The sequence below is a fragment of the Carcharhinus amblyrhynchos genome, chromosome 11 (assembly GCF_965287045.1).
Source record: "Carcharhinus amblyrhynchos chromosome 11, sCarAmb.v2.hapA, whole genome shotgun sequence".
In the NCBI taxonomy this organism is placed as follows: Eukaryota; Metazoa; Chordata; class Chondrichthyes; order Carcharhiniformes; family Carcharhinidae; genus Carcharhinus; species Carcharhinus amblyrhynchos.
Window position 1 is genome coordinate 70,999,897 of NC_137334.1, and position 20,359 is coordinate 71,020,255.

The 20,359-nt window shown below is 42.7% G+C and overlaps 1 protein-coding gene across 1 annotated transcript in view; it reads right to left on the reverse strand.

The window, feature by feature from the left end:
* The window catches only part of LOC145350212 (low-density lipoprotein receptor-related protein 1-like), a 1,564,930-nt gene that overhangs the window by 406,951 nt on the left and 1,137,620 nt on the right, over nt 1–20,359 (reverse strand). Inside the window, exon 33 of the mRNA XM_080199274.1 lies at nt 4,203–4,343. Coding sequence (XP_080055400.1) covers nt 4,203–4,343 — 141 coding nt within the window. The remainder of the gene's footprint in view (nt 1–4,202; nt 4,344–20,359) is intronic.

A 20,359-nucleotide genomic window follows, 5' to 3' on the forward strand; every position in this document is an offset into this window, starting at 1 on the left:
CATCAGTCTAACCGGTGTTAAAATTTATGATTATTGTGCGACTGTAGCCAGGTGGCAATGCTCCTTCTGCAGCATGTTGGCCTGTTGCCTCACAATATAGATTGCTGCATGGACCAGAAAGGTTTACCTTCTGACAGCTACATAAAAAAAAGGAGCAAGCTGTTGCAGTGAAAAAAGTTGAGAGGGACATCATTCAATATAAACTTTCACCACTGAAGTCAAATTTCAAGTTCAGTGAACACTTGGCTTTTGTAGCTCCCTGATCCTGGCTGTGACCAAAAGTGAAAGTTCATCAACCTAAAATATTGGGTGGAGTTTTCTGGTCCCACCGAAGGCAGTGGGCTTTCGGGTGGCTCCCCGTTTCCACGCAAAAGGATCTGCAAATTAAGGCCATTGGCCGGAATTCTCCCATTCCGCCCGCCATTGGAATTTTAGTGGGCAGGTAGTGGAGAATGTGAAACACAATTAACGGTCGGGAGGGAATTTCTGGCTTTTAGACCAGCATGGCTGGAGAATTCTATGATGTGGAGATGCCGGCGTTGGACTGGCGTAAACACAGTAAAAAGTCTGACAACACCAGGTTTTAGTCCAACTGATTTATTTGATAATAGACTCACAAGCTTGTGAGTCTATTATCAAATAAATCGGTTGGACTAAAACCTGGTGTTGTCAGACTTTTTACTGGAGAATTCTACCCATTAACTCTGTTTCTCCCTTCAACGGTGTTGGATGAACTGCCAAATAGTACCCGCATGTTCTGTCTTTATTTTGGGCTTCTAGCATCAAGAATAATTTGGCTTTGGAGATCCTAGAGTAAGCAGGGATGAGGACATTTCCACAGTTGAATTAGAGCTGCAGAATTGTTTAATCCAGACCCCTGATTTGGAGAATAATCGCTATTGGGAAAACGACAAAAGCAGTTATCATGGAGCATCCATTTCAGGATTACAACTGTGCCAGTTTTTAATAACCGTGTTTGTACTCTCATAAGGTCTAATGGCTCAATATTTTTTCCATCTGGTGACACAAATTACATGTTACTCTATAACTAGGACCAAAATGTTTACAAAGTCAAATATTCAAGGAAAATACGGCCACAACAAAAGTCAACTTTCAGTTTTACAAGGAAAATTTAATTCCACTTCCTGTGATCTTCAGAGCATTTTGTAACAATGTTCTTCTAAAATAAATGATAGCCTGAATCAGCATGATGGCGGGGGCTTGCACCCATCATCCAAAAAGTCAACTGGGAATACATCCACAGCATTGATTGACATAAGTCAGGACTTACACCTCTCACTCAGGAGGAAGTCCTGGCTTGCAGAGTGACCAGCCAACTTGTTTGGCCGGCAGCTCCCTAGTCCCTCCAGGCACAGCGCTGCAGTGGCTAGAAGAAGAACTGCATGGAGCTGCCTGGATGTTCCAGGTGACCTGGAGGACCGATAAATGGCAGAGTCCCCAAGGCGGTGGGGGTGGGGAATATCTGACAAGTCACGAGGGGGAATGATCACAGTTTTAATGAGCTTGCATGACATGCAAATGCATGCAAAAGATCTTTCTGACATAGTTCGTTTCGATGCCCGACGATCCCAAGAACCAAATTGTAAAAGATCATCCTGCCATCAAGAAACAGATTTTTGGCCTCTGTAATGACTCCAATCAGGCCATTGAGGTTGGCCCATTGGAAAATGAACTCCTCGATGAAGGAACTAGATTTGTAAAGTATGATTTGTAAATGGAGGCGTATATAGAGGCTATTGCCCTGGAAAACTATAATCAACAATGAATGCTTCCTAAATCGAAGGTAGTAATTGTAGGTTATTGATAAATGGATGGTGTTAGCCATTGGTCATGTATCTTTCATATTCATTCTTTGTATAATTGTTATGTAATAACGATTTTTAATAAACAGAAGTAATTTCTGATTAAGGAGTCAGTTGATGGGCCAGAGAGGCTTTTCCTCCAGGACTCCCGAAGGTAGATTGCTGATTGATAGCGATGTGTGTACTGCTGTTGGAATGTAAATAAAGGGATTTCGGTGAAGGAACTTCTGCCTCCAAAGACTCATTACAGCCTCCTGCTAAATTAAGTTCTCCCGCCTGCCATGCTTATGCAGATGAAACCAGAAGATTCTAGCTAGGATAAAACATCTCGCAATGATCCACATGGCTCCATATTCAGGACTTATTCAGCTCCATTTAGAACAGAGGATTGCGCTCACCGCTGGGGCTCACTTCTGGAGATCTATAATGCTGCAAAACCTCCCCAACCTACCTTGTTGAAACAGCCTATTCCCTTGGATCAAGTCTAATCCTTTCATTATCTTAAGTGCCTCAGTCTTATCTCCAATGCTATGCATTCCCAAAGTAAAAAAGCCTGAGCTCTTTCAGCTTATCCTGGTAACTTCAAGCCATTAAACCAGCCGCAGCATTTTAGATGAACTCAATTTTACAGAGGGTGGAAGGTGGGATATCTTTCCTAACAGCATCACTTCAAATCAACAACAGAAATTCCAATCAAAATGTAAATCTGAATGTATCCCTTCTTTAAAAGTTTCCAAGAGACTTTTTATCTCCCACCAAGATGGCACCAAAGAAGCAACTTGTCAATGTTTTTCACAACAAACATCACATCATATTTACAGTTCATCAAAGTATAAAATCAGCACATCCTAATTCATACACGTCCCACTTAGTACCATGTGTTGAAGGCAATTGATTGTATCTAGTTTTGCTTCAGAGATTCCATTTGTGATTGGCAGCCATTGTTTAGCTCAATTGGCTTTGTATCGTAAATATGTTGTTGGAAATAAAGCACAAATTCCACTGGCAGCTGTTAATGTTAGTGGTTAGCACCGTTGCCTCACAGCATCAGGGTCCCAGGTTCGATTCCCAGCTCAGGTCACTGTCTGTGCAGAGTCTGCACATTCTACCCATGTCTGAGTGGGATTCCTCCGATTGCTCCGGTTTACTCCCACAGTCCAAAATTCTAAATTCTAAATGCTAAATTCTCCCTCAGTGTACCCAAACAGTGTGGCAATTACAGGATTTTACAGTAATGTCATTGCAGTGTCAATGTAAGCCTGCATGTAACACTAATAAGTTGACCAGAAAAATTCATCCTTCATTGTGCCCATACTGCATAATTTTCTTTCTTCTAGTGCCACAATACACATTCAGATTTGCATTTTGATTGGAATTTCTGTTGCTGTTTTGTAGTGATGCTGTCAGTGAAGATATCACACTTTCCGCCCTCCAGAAAAATTAGCTCATCTGAATTAGCACATCCAAACTCACAGCAAGTCTTATTATATACCGTCACCCATATTTCCATTGGCTTATATCAGTGCCCAGCCCAACATTACATTGTATTTAAAATTGTTATCCTCTTTTCAATTCCTTCAATGGCCTCATTTTGCAAAGTCTCAGTAACATCCTCCAGCCTCCAAGCCTTCAGAATCTCTAAGTTCCTTTAACCTCAGTCTCTTGTGCATCCCAGATTCCCTTTGTCACTACACTGGCAGCAAGCCTTTAATCATTGAGACTCCAAGTTCTGGAATTTCCTCCCTAAGTCTCCCTGAGGCTATATTTCTTTATCTGATGGTCGTTTCATGCCGACTTCAGTGATCAAGCTTTTGGTCAACTCTCCTACCATATGTGGCCCAGGTTAAATTTTGCCTGATAATGCTCCTATGATTGGCCTTGGGATATTTTACCATGTTAACGTATAAAAATAATATGCAATATACATGAGCATTATGGTGTAGAACTTGTAGGCCACAATTCTCCCATTCTGGGACTCTATCCCAATGCAGGGGCTGGAGCATGGAACGTTTTCCACTGCAGAAGCCGGCTGGAAAGCGCACCAAATCTTCTGGACCTCACCTCATTAATTATGAACCCGGATATTTCGTACAATACTCTGTGGCAGGGTAGGCCTGATGGCATGTAGCCAGCCATCTTATCCTGGTGCCATATTGAAAAAGTGCCCAACATCATTGACTCACTAATAAAGAAAAAAGGTCGGCCTCCTGAAAATGATGATGGATCCCTAGGAGCGTCCTGAGGCTTCTGAATTACGCAGTCAATTATTTATTGGATTAACTCACTGAACTCCCCTATCCCTATGGAAACAACACATTTTAGTTGCACCTTATGACATGCAAAGACATTTGTTGCTCATCACCAAACCTTCCATCTTACCTTGTTGAGTCTCTTTGCCATAGACTTTCATATGTAGTACAGATGCGATATTTTTCCGCATGACAGCAGGCTCTGAACCATCCGCTTTGTTGCAGATTCCAATCCACCCAGAAGTTTGATCCGCCCACCACAGCTTATTTCCTTCAAAAACAGTCAGATTGCATGTCATCAGAATTGTTTCTTTCTCGTTTAAAGTTGTTATTGCTAACCTAATGTTATTTTATCTTAAGGCATTGTATTACTTTAATTTCCATAATGCATATTCTTCACGTACAGTGCACAGTTAAAGCACGAACGATAAAATTTTACCATCAAGTTAATGATAATGTCAACTCAATAACTTGCAATTTTATGGTAAGATTGCACAGTTGCTACCTCAATTACAGAGTTAGTGGTTTTTAAGACCATAAGAAATCGGAACAGGAGTAGGCCAATCAACCCCTCGAGCTTCCTCCACCATTTAATAAGTTCACGGCTGATGTGACACTCACTAAGTTCACTTTCATCCCTTATCTCCATAATCCTTAATTCCTCAATTGATTAAAAACCTATCAATCGCAGCCTTAAAAATATTCACGGACTTGGCCCCCATGGCTTCCTGGGGTAAAGAATTCCAAAGATTCACCACTCTTTGAGAAGAGAAATTCATCCTCAAATCCATTCTGTGACTGTGCCCTCTGGTCCTAAACTCTTCAATGAGCGGAAGCATCCCCTCAATATTTACCCTGTCCTACTCCCGAAGACTCTGATATGTTTCACCTCTCATTCTTCTGAATTCCAAGGAGTACAGACCCAATCTCTTTAATCTTTCCTCATTTGACAGTCCTTCCAAATGTGGGATCATCCTGTTAAACCTCTCTGTGCTGCCTCCAATGATAATCTATCTTTCCTTAAATAAGGGGACAAAACTCTACATATTATTCTAAATGTGGCCTCACCAGTAGCTTGTACAGTTGCAGCAACACCACTTTGCTTTTATACTCCAGCACCCTTGAAATAAATGCCAACCTTTTATTCACCTTCCCTATTACTTCATGCATCTGTATGATAACTTTCTCAGTTTCGTGAACAAGGACCCCCAAGTTCATTTGTGCTACAGCTTTCTGTAATCACTCTCTATTTAAATAATAATCCACCTTCTCATTTTCCTTCCAAAATGAATTCAATTTGCCAATTTTCTGCCCACTCATTTAACCTGTCAATAACTCTCTGTAAACTATTTATATCTTCCTGATATTATACCTTCCCACCTACCTTTGTATCCTCTGCAAATGTGGCCACAGTACACTCTGTTTCCTTCCCCCAAATCCTTACTACATATAGTGAAAAGGACAGTTCCAGCACGAATCCCTGCGGCGCTCCGCCGATTATTCCTCTCCACACTGATCAAGATCTCCTTCTCACTACTCATTTCTTCCTGTTAGTTTCTTGATTCACTGATCATTATCAGCAAACACACCTCAGAACAGAACTTGGAACATAGAACAGTACAGCATAGGAATAGGCCCTTCGGCCCACTATGTTGCAGCAAATATGATGTCAAATTAAACTAATCCCTTCTGCCTGTCCTTGGTCCATATCCCTCTATTCCTTGCAGATTCATGTGCTTATCTAAAAGCCCTTTAAACTCACCTATTGTATCTGTCTGCAGCACCACCCCCGACAGTGTGTTCTGGACACCAACCATTTTCTACCTCTAACTTAATAAACATGTTTGCGATAAACAGCATTACTTACACTTAGAACATAGAACATTACAGCGCAGTACAGACCCCTCGGCCCTCATAAGAACATAAGAAATAGGAGCAGGAGTTGGCCATCTAGCCCTTTGAGCCTGCCCCGCCATTCAATAAGATCATGGCTGATCTGAAGTGGCTCAGTTCTACTTTCCCACTTTCTCCCCATAACCCTTAATTCCTTTGTCTGTCAAAAACCTATCTACCCGTGACTTAAATATATTTAGCGAGGTAGCCTCCACCACTTCAACCGGCAGAGAATTCCAGAGATTCACCACCCTTTGAGTGAAGAAGTTCCTCCTTAACTCCGTTCTAAACCGCCTCCCCTTTATCTTGAGGCTGTGCCCTCTAGTCCTGCTATCCTTTCTGAGCAGGAAGAATCCCTCTACCTCTACCCTATCCATCCCTTTCATTATCTTATACATCTCTATAAGATCCCCCCTCATCCTTCTAAACCCCAATGAGTACAGACCCAGTCTATTCAGCCTCTCTTCATAGCTCAACCCCCTCATCTCCGGTATCAGCCTAGTGAACCTCCTCTGCACTCCCTCCAAGGCCAAAATACCCTTGCGCAAGTACGGCGACGAAAATTGCACACAGTACTCCAGCTGTGGCATCACCAATGCCCTGTACAGTTGCAGCAAGACCTCCCTGCTTTTATATTCAATCCCCCTCGCTATAAAGGCCAACATTCCATTCACCTTCTTGATCACCTGCTGCACCTGCAGACTGGGTTTTTGTGACTCATGCATAAGGACCCCCAGGCCCCTCTGCACCGTAGCATGCTGCAGCTTTTCGCCCTTTAAATAGTAATCCCTCCTACTATTATTTCTGCCAAAGTGGATAACCTCACACTTGCTAACATTGTACTCCATCTGCCAGGCCCTCGCCCACTCTCTCAGCCTATCCAGATCCTTCTGCAGACTTTCCACACCCTCCGCACAATTTGCTTTTCCACTCATCTTCGTGTCATCAGCAAATTTCATTACCTTACACTCAGCCCCCTCTTCCAGATCATCTATATAAATGATAAATAGCTGAGGCCCCTGCACCGATCCCTGCAGCGCTCCACTAGTCACCAACCGCCAATCAGAATAGCACCCATTGATACCAACTCTCTGCCTCCTATTAGACAACAAATCCTCTATCCATGCTAACACCTTACCCCCAACTCCATGCACCCTAACCTTCTGAAGCAACCTTTTGTGAGGCACCTTATCAAACGCCTTTTGAAAATCGAGAAACACCACATCCACCGGCTCCCCTCTGTCTACTGCACTAGTCACATCTTCGTGGAAATCCAATAAATTTGTCAAACACGACTTCCCCTTAACAAATCCGTGCTGCGACTGCTCTATCAAACCATTCCTTTCCAGGTACCTCGCTATTTCTTCTTTGATGACGGATTCAAGCATTTTTCCAACTACTCGATGTTGCGCTGGCCTATGAAACCAATCTAAAGCCCATCTAACCTATACTATTCCAATATCATCCATATGTCTATCCAGTGACCATTTAAATGCCCTTAATGTTGGCGAGTCCACTACTGTTGCAGGCAGGACATTCCACGCCCTTACTACCCTCTGAGTAAAGAACCTACCTCTGACATCTGCCTATATCTATCACTCCTCAATTTAAAGCTATGTCCTCTTGTGCTAGCCATCACCATTCGAGGAAAAAGGCTCTCACTGTCCACACCATTTAATCCTCTGATCATCTTATATGCATCTATTAAGTCACCTCTTAACCTTCTTCTTTCTAACGAGAACAGCCTCAAGTCCCTCAGTCTTTCCTCATAAGACCTGCCCACCATACTTGGCAACATCCTGGTAAGTTTCTTCTGCACCCTTTCCAATGCTTCTACATCCTTCCTATAATGCGACGGCCAGATCTGTATGTAATAGTCCAAGTGTGGCTGCACCAGAGTTTTGCACAGCCGCAACATGACCTCATGGCTCCGAAACTCAATCCCTCTACCAATGAAAGCTAACACACTGTATGCCTTCTTAACAACCCTATCAACCTGGGTGCCAACATTCAGGGATCTCTGCACGTGGACACCGCGAGCTCTCCACTCAATCCACTCTACCAAGTATCTTACCATTAGCCCAGTACTCTGTATTCCTGTTACTTCTTCCAAAGTGAATCACCTCACACTTTTCCGCATTAAACTTCATTTACTACCTCTCAGCCCAGCTCTGCAGCTTATCTATGTCCCTCTGTAACCTGCAACATCCTTCCGCACTGTCCACAACTCCACCGACTTTAGTGTCATCCATTTATGTCCTCATCCAGGTCATTTATGAAAATGACAAACAGCAGTGGCCCCAAAACAGATCCTTGCAGTACACCACTAGCAACTCAACTCCAGGACGAATATTTCACATCAACCACCACCCTCTGTCTTCTTACAGCTAGCCAATTTCTGATCCAAATCGCTAAACCACCCTCAATCCCATGCCTCCATATTTTCTGCAATAGCCAACCATGGGGAACTTTATCAAACACTTTACTGAAATCCATATACACCACATCAACTGCTTTACCCTCATCCACCTCTTTGGTCACCTTCTTAAAGAATTCAATAAGGTTTGTGAGGCACGACCTACCCTTCACAAAACAATGTTGACTATCCCTAATCAAATTATTCCTTTCTACATGATTATAAATCCTATCTCTTATAATCCTTTCCAAAACTTTGTCCACTACAGATGTAAGGCTCACTGGTCTATAATTCAGAGTTGTCTCGACTTCCCTTCTTGAACAAGGGGACAACATTTACTATCCTCCAGTCTTCCGGCACTATTCTTGTAGACAATGAAGACATAAAGATCAAAGCCAAGTCTCTGCAATCTCCTCACTAGCTTCCCAAAGAATCCTACGATAGATCCCATTCGGTCCAGGGGACTTATCTATTTTCATACTTTCCAGAATTGCTCACACCTCCTCCTTATGAACTTCAATCCTATCTAGCCTAATAACCTGTACCTCAGTATTGTCCTTGACAACATTGTCTTTTTCCTGTGTGAATACTGATGAAAAATATTCATTTATCGCCTCTCTTACCTCTTTGGACTCCACGCACAGCTTCCTACTACTGTCCCTGACTGGCTCTAATCTTACCCTAGTCATTCTTTTATTCCTGACATACCTATAGAAAGCTTTAGGATATTCCTTGATCCTACCTGCCAAAGAGTCCTCATGTCCCCTCCTGGCTCTTCTTCGCTTTCTCTTTATGTCCTTCCTGGCTAACTTGTAACTCACAAGTACCCTAACTGAGCCTTCACGTCTCATCTTTACATAAGTCTCCTTCTTCCTCTTCACAAGAGATTCAACTTCTTTAGTAAACCACGGTTCTCTCGCTTGACCACTTCCTCCCTGCCATATAGGTATATACTTATCAAGGACACGCTGTAGCTATTCCTTTAACAAGCTCCACATTTCAATTGTGCCCATCCCCTGCAGTTTCCTTCCATATCCTATGCATCCTAAATCTCACATAATTGCATCATAATTTCCTTTCCCCCAGCTATAACTCTTGCGCTGCGGTATATACGTATCCCTCCCCATCGCTAAAGTAAACGTAACTGAATTGTGGTCTCTATCACCAAAGTGCTCATCCACCTCCAAATCTAACACCTGGCCTGGTTCATTACCGAGTACCAAATCCAATGTGGCCTCGTCTCTTGTTGACCTATTTACATACTGTGTCAGGAAACCCTCCTGCTCACATTGTACTGACCCATCTAAAGTACTCGAACTATAGCGCTTCTGGTCAATATTTGTAAAGTTAAAATCCCCCATAACAACTACCTTGTTACTTTCACTCCTATCCAGACTTATCTTTGCAATCCTTTACTTTACATCTCTGGAAGCCTATAGGAAACTCCCAACAGGGTGACCTCTCCTTTCCAGTTTCTAACCTTAGCCCATACTACCTCAGTAGATGAGTCCTCATCAAATGTCCTTTCTGCCAGCGTAATATTGTCCCTGATTAACAATGCCACACCTCCCCCTCTTTTACCACCTTCCCTGATCTTACTAAAACATCAAAACTCTGGAACCTGCAATTATCCCTGTCCTTGCTCTATCCATTTCTCTGAAATGACCACAACACCGAAGTTCCAGGTACCAACCCATGTTGCAAGTTCACCCACCTTATTCCGGATGCTCCTGGCATTGAAGTAGACGCACTTCAAACCACCTTCCTGCCTGCTGGCACACTCCTGCAACCTCAAAATTTATTCATGACCTCACTACTCTCAATCTCTTGTACTTGGGAGCTACATTTAAGGTTCCCGACTCATTGCTGAATTAGTTTAAACCCTCCCGAAGAGCAATAGCAAATTTAACTCCCCCCCCACCCCCCCTCCAAGATATTGGTATCCCTCTAGTTTAGGTTTAGACCATCCTGTTTGTAGAGCTCCCACCTACCCAAGAATGAGCCCCAATTATCCAGGTATCTGTATCCCTCCCTCCTGCACCACCCGTGTAGCCACATGTTCAACTACTCTATCTCCCTATTCCTCACCTCGCTAGCATATGGCACGGGTAACAAATCAGAGATAACAACTCTTTTTGTTCTAGCTCTAAGCTTCCACTGAATTCCACTTCCTAACTCCCTGAATTTCTGCCTTACATCCCCATCCCTTTCCCTTTTCTTCGGTGCCTATGTGGACCACGTCTTGGGGCTGGTCCCCCTCCCCCTTAAAGATCCCAATACACAATCCGAGACATCACGGACCCTGGCAACTGGGAGGCAACACACCAACCTCGAGTCTCTCTCATTCCCGCAGAATCTCCTATTTGTCCCTCTAACTATGGAGTTTCCAATGACTAATGTTCTACTCCTCTCCCCCCTTCTCTCCTGAGCAACAGGGATAGACTTTATGCCAGAGACCTGTACCCTATAGCTTACTCATAGTAAGTCCCCCATCCAACGGTATACAAAATATACTTGTTATACAGAGGAATGGCCACAGGGATTGCTGCACTGACTGCTACTTATCCCTTCTAACAGTCACCCAAGTATCTTCATTACTAGAAATAACTACCTCCCTGTAGCTTTTATCTGTCTCCCGAATGATCCTGAGTTCATCCAGTTCCAGCTCCAGTTCCTAACACAGTTCAACTTCAAGGAACTGGAAGTTGAGTGCACTTCCTGCAGGTGTACTCAGCTGGGACACTAATGGTATCCCTCACCTCAAACATCCCACAGGAGGAACACTGCACTGACTGCACTGCCATCCCTGTTAACTTCCCTTACTAAAAAACGAAAGAGAAAAGAAAAAAAGGAAAAAAATTGTGTACGCATAAACATGAACTAAACTTCTAAAGAAATGAATCAACTGTGAAGTGCATTGGGGTTTCCTGTGAACATGAAAGGTGCTTTATAAATACAATTTTTTGTATTTCTTCATGTTTATTGTCATTCCACATTTATCAACCTCATTGACAAAAGGCCTGAGCAATGCTCTAAATTTAAGTCAGAAGCCACAGAACTGGTGGGACCTGATGCATATTTTGCCAAAATGGTACTTTCATATATTGCAGAAGCTTATTTTCTGTTGCTTGGAAAATAATGCTGCAATAGCTTTTTTTTTCTCTCATTATTGAAATTCATTTTGATTTCATCACTTTGAATTTCTAATCTGTCTTTTAGATTCTTCCTTTCTCTTTTTGTAATTACAAGGAGGAGGAACATCAATTCCTTTTTGACCTGGTGTCATCATTAACCACTCTTCAGCTAAGTATGGTGTAATATAAAGAATCCAGTTCTCTGCTCTTTCCAGCAATAATCTTCTATGGTATCAATATGACATTTCTATTTCTCTCCCAACTACTCTTATAGTATCACAAAGAGATTGCCAATTTAGTGGTAATTAGTGTCACATTATAGAGCATTTGTGGACTTGAGCCACTTGGAACTAGGTCAAACTCATTACACTCACAACCCTCACAGCAGTCTGTGAAATCAGATGATCATTCCTTCAGTAACAGTAGACTTGTGCGCACATGCATGAAGTGGAAGGATAATATTCAAGATAGTAGATTTATAGATATTATTAACAATGTCATACTACCTGCATCAAACACACAAATTGATCAGGCTGCTGTATTGCTGTACAGCAGTGGTTAAAGGGTCATTTTTACATGCATTTTGTATTCTCTCAACAAGATGTTGAGTGGAGAAATATTTTTGCATAACAGAGGAGAGAATGGAAATGGATTGATTATCCCTGTAACCCCATGTATTTACCCTGTTAATCCCCCTGACACGCAGGGATGATTTAGCATGGCCAATCCACCTAACCCTCACATCTTTGGAGTGTGGGAGGAAACTGGAGCACCTGGAGGAAACCTATACAGTCATGGGGAGAATGTGCAAACTCCACACAGTCACCCGAGGCCGGAATTGAATCCGGGTCCCTAGTATTATGAGACAGTAATGCAAACCGTTGTGCTACCATGCCGCCCACAATTGTGTAATACATTATGTACAGAAAGTGTGGGGGGTGGGGGGGTTAAAAATTGTTCAATATGGAAAGGCATACTTATGAACTGCCATATGCTTAAGATGGAAAGTTTTATATTACATATAAATATATTAGAAATATGCACTGGCTGAAATACTCTGGCTGAACACACAGGCAGGATCTTCTGGTCCCGCTCCATTGATGGTGTACCTCCACCATGGATTTCCTGATTGCACAGGGTGGAAACAACGGGAAATCCCACTGACAGTGGCGAGACCAGGAGATCCTGTCCTTGGTCAATGGTGAATGGTGTGCCACCTCCCACCATGTAAAACATGTTGTGGGAAGACTCCCTCCACCCCATTACTCCGAAGGAAATTACTTTTCATTCTCCCCATTGTGTGAAATCTGCTAAATAACCGAATACCTGAAGATCGGTCGGATTAAGATAGATTCCAATCATAGCACTTTAGATTAGGAAGAGTGGTTTTTATTTTTTTTCAGTGTAAACTAGACAGTAGGTTGCTGAAAATTAAGCATAATTTCAAAGAGGTCTCCATTTAGTGGTTTATACTTGTTGGAAGCAACTGAGAGCCTTGTTAAAATATTTCTGTTTTATTATTTCATAGGCTGTTTGCATCTCTGACAAGGCCAGCTTTTGTTTCCAATCACTCAATTGCTTTGAGAAGGCCAACCGCCTTCTTGAAATGCTGCAGCCCATATGAAAGGATTGATAGGGATGGCAGTTAAGACTCAACCACATTGCTGTGGGTTTGAAGTCACCTATAGCCTTGACCAGGTAAGGACAGCAGATTTCCATTCTTAAAAGAATCAACAATCATTTCATGGTCAAGGTGAAGCGATGGCCTAGTGGTATTATCATGAACTAACTACTAACGCAGAAACTCAGTTAATGTTCTGGGGACCTGAGTTCAAATCCCACCAGGATAGATGGTGGAATCTGAACTCAATAAAAAAAATCTGGAATTAAGAATCTAATGACCATGAAGCCATTGTCGATTGTTGGAAAAACCCATCTGGTTCACTAATGTCCTTTGGAGAAGGAAATCTGCCATCCTTAACCAGTCTGGCCTACATGTAACTTGAGAGTCGTAGCAACATGGTTGACTCTCAACTACCTTCAGGAAACTAGGGATGGGCAATAAATACTGGCCAGCAATGCCCATGTCCCATGAGTGAATAAAAAAATTACTGAAATTAGCTTTCAATCCCAAAATTATTGATTGAATTGAAATTCCACCAGCTGACATGGTGAAATGGGACCCATGTCTCAGAGAATTAGCCTAGACTTATATATGACAAATCCAGTGACATTGCCATATCACCACTGTCTCCTTCACAGATGGAAATCCTGTATCAATTTTGGATCCTGTCACAATTTTGGTTGAACAGAGTACTGAGCAGCCATACCTCAAAGAGTATTGAGGGAACCACCTGCTGGACCCACTTATTTAATCACCTAAATGAAACATCCACCACATTTCTCTCTGATTTATACACGCTATCAAAGCAAATTTCAGAATATTGATCACATATTTTCCAGATAGATTCTGAGGTTATGAATTTGTTAAGGTCCAAGTTTGACCAAGCAAACATCACGCTGCCTCCTGATTGCCATGGTTTTTTCATGAGGCAATCCATGTTGCTGGCTGGTGGCACACGTGACAGAGGCCTAACGGTATGTGAGTCTAGCCTGTGTTCCAGCTAGCCACCAGCTCTCAATGGAAACATGTCCCTCTGAAAGGGAAGCTGCACAGAATCAAAGGAAGCTGCTTCTGCAAAAGATTGGAAATGAAGGACAGAGAGAGTTCCCAGATGCAGCACAGAAGCCTTATTCCAATGGGGGTGAACAGAATATTACGCTGTGGCCTGGATTTTCAAATGGATTGGGCTTGAGATGAGAACAAGCAGGAATACAAGTTTGTGCTGCCACACTGGTTCCTTGCCACCATCCTGATCCTGAGACATTTCCAATCAGGTTAGCTTATTTATTTATTTGTTCACAGGACATTGGCATCACTGGTTAGGCTAGCAAATATTGCCCATCTGTAATCGGCATTTAGAAAGTGGTGGCGAGATTCCTTCTCGAACCGCTGTAGTCCATGTGGTTTCTAGATATCCAAAGTCCTCTTAAGGATGAAGTTCCAGAATTTTGATCCTGTGACAATGAAAAAGTGGCAATATAGTTCCAAGTAAAGATGTTGTGTGGCTTGGAGAGGAACTCCCATGTGATTGTGTTCTTGTACTTTTGTTGGCTTTGATCCTCTCGGTAGTAATGGAGGAGGCTTTGGAACGTGCTATCAAAATACAAGTCAGATCAGCTTCCTGTTGCTTTTTGGCAGGCAGCTAATTAACGGCAATTAATTATAACTATGGGGCTTCCATTTCATTGGCAATATGGGTGGCCCATGGCAGTCTGGAAACCTCCCAGGCCAAGATGGTGGTTCAGGGTAGGAAATGAGCGGTGTGACAACAAATTACATGAGGGACTCCACCCCCCCCCCCCCCAACCCTTGACTTTCCCCACACACACATCCTCCACCCTCGACCCATAATGGCTGTTGGGTCATAACATCATCCTGCGAAGGTCTGTCCATCCACAATCATGGCACCTGCCTCTCACTCCATAATGAGCCTACAGCTTACGCCTGTGGAGCAGTCAATGCATCAGATGTAGAGGAATCCGACCTTGGAAAACTGCAACCATCCTTAATTGCATAGCAAGCCTGCTCCCTGCCATTACATAGAACATAGGACACTTCAGCACAAATAGGCCCGTCGGCCCACAAGTTGCGCTGATCATATCCCTACCTACTAGGCCTATCTATAACCCTCAATCCCATTAAATCCCATGTACTCATCCAGAAATCTCTTAAAAGACCCCAACGAGTTTGCCTCCACCATCACGTCCTGACCCTTAATTGACCTGATTAAGGATGACCTGATTGTACTTCCGCGCCGGTTCCTTGCCACCATTCTGACCCTGAGGTATTTCCAATCAGGTTAGCTCATTTATTTATTTGTTCACAGGACATTGGCATCACTGGTTAGGCTTGACCCTTAATTAGGTTGGCCCTTAATCAGGTCATTAATTGACCTGATCCTTTAAGAAGCTGGGAGTGGGTGTCAGAACCATACCCCTGCTTGATCAGGACCCAGAAATAGACCAGCAGTCAGGTTCCCAAGTCAGGATGGAAAATCCTGGCCTGTATTTCAGCAGGAGGCCAAAATCAAATGGGGAACAGGAGGTCAGGGAGGCCAACCCTTGAGTTTGATCTTGAGGGTATTGAGTGCATTTTAAATGATATTTCCAACCTATCATACCACAAACATTCATGCTGTTTAATGTACCACACACCAGTGGATCTAACACTCACCCAGTGGATTCCCTGGCTTTCAAGGCACAATTCTAGCATTCAAATATTCCAACTCAAATTTACACACTTTTACCAACTCTGCCAGCCTCACAGCCACCTCACACTCCACATACTGCCTGATTCTCACCTACAGCATGTACATCACCCAAAGACAATCACTGACATTTTGCATCTTTCAGTCCAAGAGGAAGAGCAGAGCCAGCGTGCGACAACAATGCCTGCATGGAGCAGATGGCTGTCAGAATCATGTGATTAACTGTGGGTGAACCAATTGCATCTGGAGTCATTGAGAATATTGAGGATGTCAGCATGTCACCTCACCCTCACTTGCTACCTGGCAATGATAAGTAATGTGCTAATGGTGTGTCCGTGGGTTTCTTGTTCTTTACCCCAATGTCTTCCCTCATTTCTCCTTCCCCTTCTGAATTTTCTGCTTCCAGATACACTAGAACTGCTACTTGTCCAATCACAGCAGCTCAAGAAAAAGAGGGAGATCAATAAGTTTTAAGCTTATTTATTAATGTCACAAGTAGGCTTACATTAACACAACTATTAAGTTACTGTGAAAACCCCCAAGTTACCACACACTGTTCGGGTACACAAAGGGAATTTAGTATGGCCAATGCATCTAACCAACACATCTTTCGGGCTTGTGGGAGGAAACTGGAGCTCCTGGAGGAAACCCACGCAGAGACAGGGAGAATGAAGCCTGGAATTGAAGCCGGCATCCCTGGCGCTGTGAGACAGCAGTGCTAATCACTGTGCCACCACACAGTCCAAAACACAGCACCAATGAAGAGTCTTCATCAATTGATCTGACATTTGAAGGCACCAGTCCAAATAATGGTACTACATGAAAGGCAAGCTATTGCCATTGTTACAGATTTCCTTCCCTAAAGGATGTTAATGAACTAGATGGCTGTATAGAGCAGGAGGTTTCCTTGGTAATGTTTGAACTGGCACCATGAGATTTCATGGGGTTCAGAGTTGATGTTCAGGGTTCACAGTGATATTCCTCACTGTATACCACAATGCGCTAATGGTGTGTCCATGGGTTTCTTGTTCTTTACCCCAATGTCTTCCCTCACGTCACCTTCCCCTTCTGAATTTTCTGCTTCCAGATACTCTAGAACTGCCACTTGTCCAATCACAGAAGCTCATGCCACCTATGATGTGTCTGTCCTGCCAATGGGACAGGACATATCTGGGCATGGTGATGTTGGTGTCTGTGACAATGTTTGTAAGGCATTATTCAGTGAGTATGACTAAGTCAGGCTGTTGTCTGACTAGCTGGTGAGACTAATGTCCCAAACCACCTCTGTTAGTAAAGGGGATTTTGTGGAGACTGGGTATAGAATTATCATTTCTGGTGCCTAGGTCAATGCTGGATTATCCGCCCGGTTTTATTTCTTTGTTCAGACTTTGCAGCTGTTTGATATGAGTGAGTAACTTGCTTGACCATTTCAGAGGACAATTAAGAGTCAATCACATTGCTGTGGGTCTGGGGTCCCATATATGTCAGACCAGTAAGGAAGGTGATTTCCTTCCTTAAGGGGCATTAGTGAACCCAATAGGTTTTTACAGCAACCAATTCATGGTCACTAGTAATGAGACCAGCTTTTAATTTCAGATTTATTAATTGGATTTAAATTCCACCAAATTCTGCTGTGTGACTTAAACCTTTGCCCCCAGAGCAGTAGCCTGGGCTTCTACACTTTTAGCCCAGTGACCTTACCATCACACCAATACCCCCTCCCAGATCTGGATATGCAGGGATCTAGACATACAGTGAAGTAATTGTGAACAATTTTTCATTGCCCTGCTACCTGATTTAAAACAAAGTCATGTAAATTTTACGAGTGAAATTTATTCACCAATTTTACAGTCCCTCTGCAAATCCATGGAACTAATGTTTTAAGATAGGAGATTTGCATATGACAGCACCATTTTGGTCCAATTATATCTGATACTACAAATAAATTTGAAATGGTCTTGTCAGAATCCTTCAGATTTCAATTCACTTTTGCACTTATCCCTCATCTACAGAGCAGTCTTGGTCTATGGCAATGATATTAATTGGACAATTACTATAAAATGAAGATGCGCACTGGGAAACACAAATTGGACGGTGTCACTGAAGTGCTTTACCATTAAATACTCTTTGTGTAAAATTATGGGCAAGAAACCAATTTTTGATGGGCCATTAGTTTCTATTTATGGTTTTATTATATGACTACTTAGAGAAAATTGCTGTGTCATTAGCACTGGGCAAATTGCCCACCCTCACTTCTGTCTTAATGTTAAGTGTATATAGTAGATCATAAATGTCAATTAAAGGTCTGACAATTTATTAATAATATAACTCTACAATTTTTATCATAAAATACTTTAATAATATGATTATTTCTTCATTTCGGCTTCTCAAACAGTATACAGACACCATGTCAAACTGAAATGTGTTTCTCGATTTGAAGAAGATATTCCATGACATGTATTGTTCGCATAGTATAAACCATCAATTCTCAGTTAAAGCAAAATGAATCAATAGGACTGGCACTGTTCAATCAATCTTTTAGAACAGCTTTACTAGCAATAGCTAGAAAATTAGTTATAAGGTAAATTATTTATAATGATTAATTAACAAATAAAAACTAATGTATAATGTTCTACACATGATTGATCATTGGGGAAACAAATTGGTTATGTTAGACAAAACTCTGGATAGAAGACAAACCATCATTGATTATATTCTGACAGAAAGGAAGCAAACACTTCACCTTAAATATTTAATGTTGAAGTATATTCTACCTGATGCAAAGATATTTTACAAAGCATCTTGTTGGAATGCAGAATGTCATAACTTTTCTTACAATTGTTACTTTACCAGACTTCACGGATGACCAAGATTTTACATTTCTGTAGCATTTTCCAGAAGAAATGTTCCTACATCTCCTCAAAAAATCTACAAATTGTTTGGTAAATAATTTGCTATTAAATAAGCACAACAGAATCAATGTTTCCTTTGGTAGTAATAATGATGACTAATTATTCTGGACCTAGGATGGATAATTTAGTTAAATTATACTGCATATTTAGAGTGTAGTACCCAATTACCCTCCTCCCACCACCCCACCACCGATCTGAATCAGAGAGCCATCGGAAGCTCTGAACTTTCCTCTTCAGAAATTGGAGCGCCCGAAACAGGCCTTTGCTGAGCATGTCTGCTTTGCGTGAAATCTGGACGGGCGAACACGATGGTAAAGGGGGAAATGCGGGTAAAGTTGGTCGGGCAGTCTATTAATTCAATTTAAATGCATGCAAATGCATTTAATATATTTATCAATATTAGCAATGATATTTCACAAACTTCACCGTGAGGTTTTTAAAAGCACTCTTTTTATCAATATTATGGCTGCAAAAGTCATCTTAGCCCTCAAAGTTGGCTGACTTAACCAAATAGGAATTCTGGGAAACAATAAATGAGCAAAATAGAAAATTATGTTAGTTGTAAAGTCTAGAGTAAATGGAATGTGGCCAGCAGTTGTCCATTCCTAATTACTTTAGAACATAGAAACATAGAAGATAGGAGCAGGAGGAAGCCATTTGGTCCTTTGTGCCTGCTCCGCCATTCATTACAATCATGGCTGATCATCCAACTCAATAGCCTAATCCTGCTTTCACCTCATAACGTTCGATCCCATTTGCCCCAAATGCTATATCCAGCTGCCTTTTGAATAGATTAATGGGCCCGATTTTACCATTTTGATTCTTAGAGCTGAACCTGGGCGCAATTCAGATCCAACTCAGAAAACTGCTCTCAGATGCTCCCATACGCATTTACCCAGAAAAAGAAATCACAAGTCTGAATTGCGCTGTGGGCGGGGCTTATTACACCCAAAATGCTGCTGTTCCGATTGGAGCTTTGAACTGCATATGTGTAGTGAAAAAAAAATTGAAAAAACGCGCCCGTCACATTGCTCCCGGGTCACAAACAGCAGATAGAGTGCCCAGGAGCGAAAAGCGGGAGCGATGGCCCCCACAGACATCGCCTCACCCCACAACATAACTGTCCCCCTTATCCACCCATCCCCCTCTACCCAGACTGATCGCGACCTCCTGCCTTCCTTTGCCCCTCACCGATCACCCGCAGAGTGGCAGCAGTCCCCTCTTATCCCCCATCAATTACCCACAGAGTGGCCTTCCCATGCACCCCCCTGCACCAGAGATCCATCTGGCCTCCCTCCTCCATCCCCCCTCCCTCCAACCAGCGAATGGTTGGGCATCTCTGCCCCACCCACCAGAGAATGATCAGGCCTCTCTCCTCCCTCCCACCCACCAGAAAATGATCAAGCCTCCCCCTACCCCCACCAGAGAGCGGTCTGGCTCTCTTCCTTCCCCCCGCCACGAGAGAATGATCTGACCTGCCTCCGTCCCGCCCCCTCCATCCCCACCCCCACCACTGATCTGAATTAGAGAGCCGTTGGAAGCTCCAAATTTGCCTTTTCAGAAACTGGAGCACCTGAAACAGACTTTTGCCGAGCATGTCT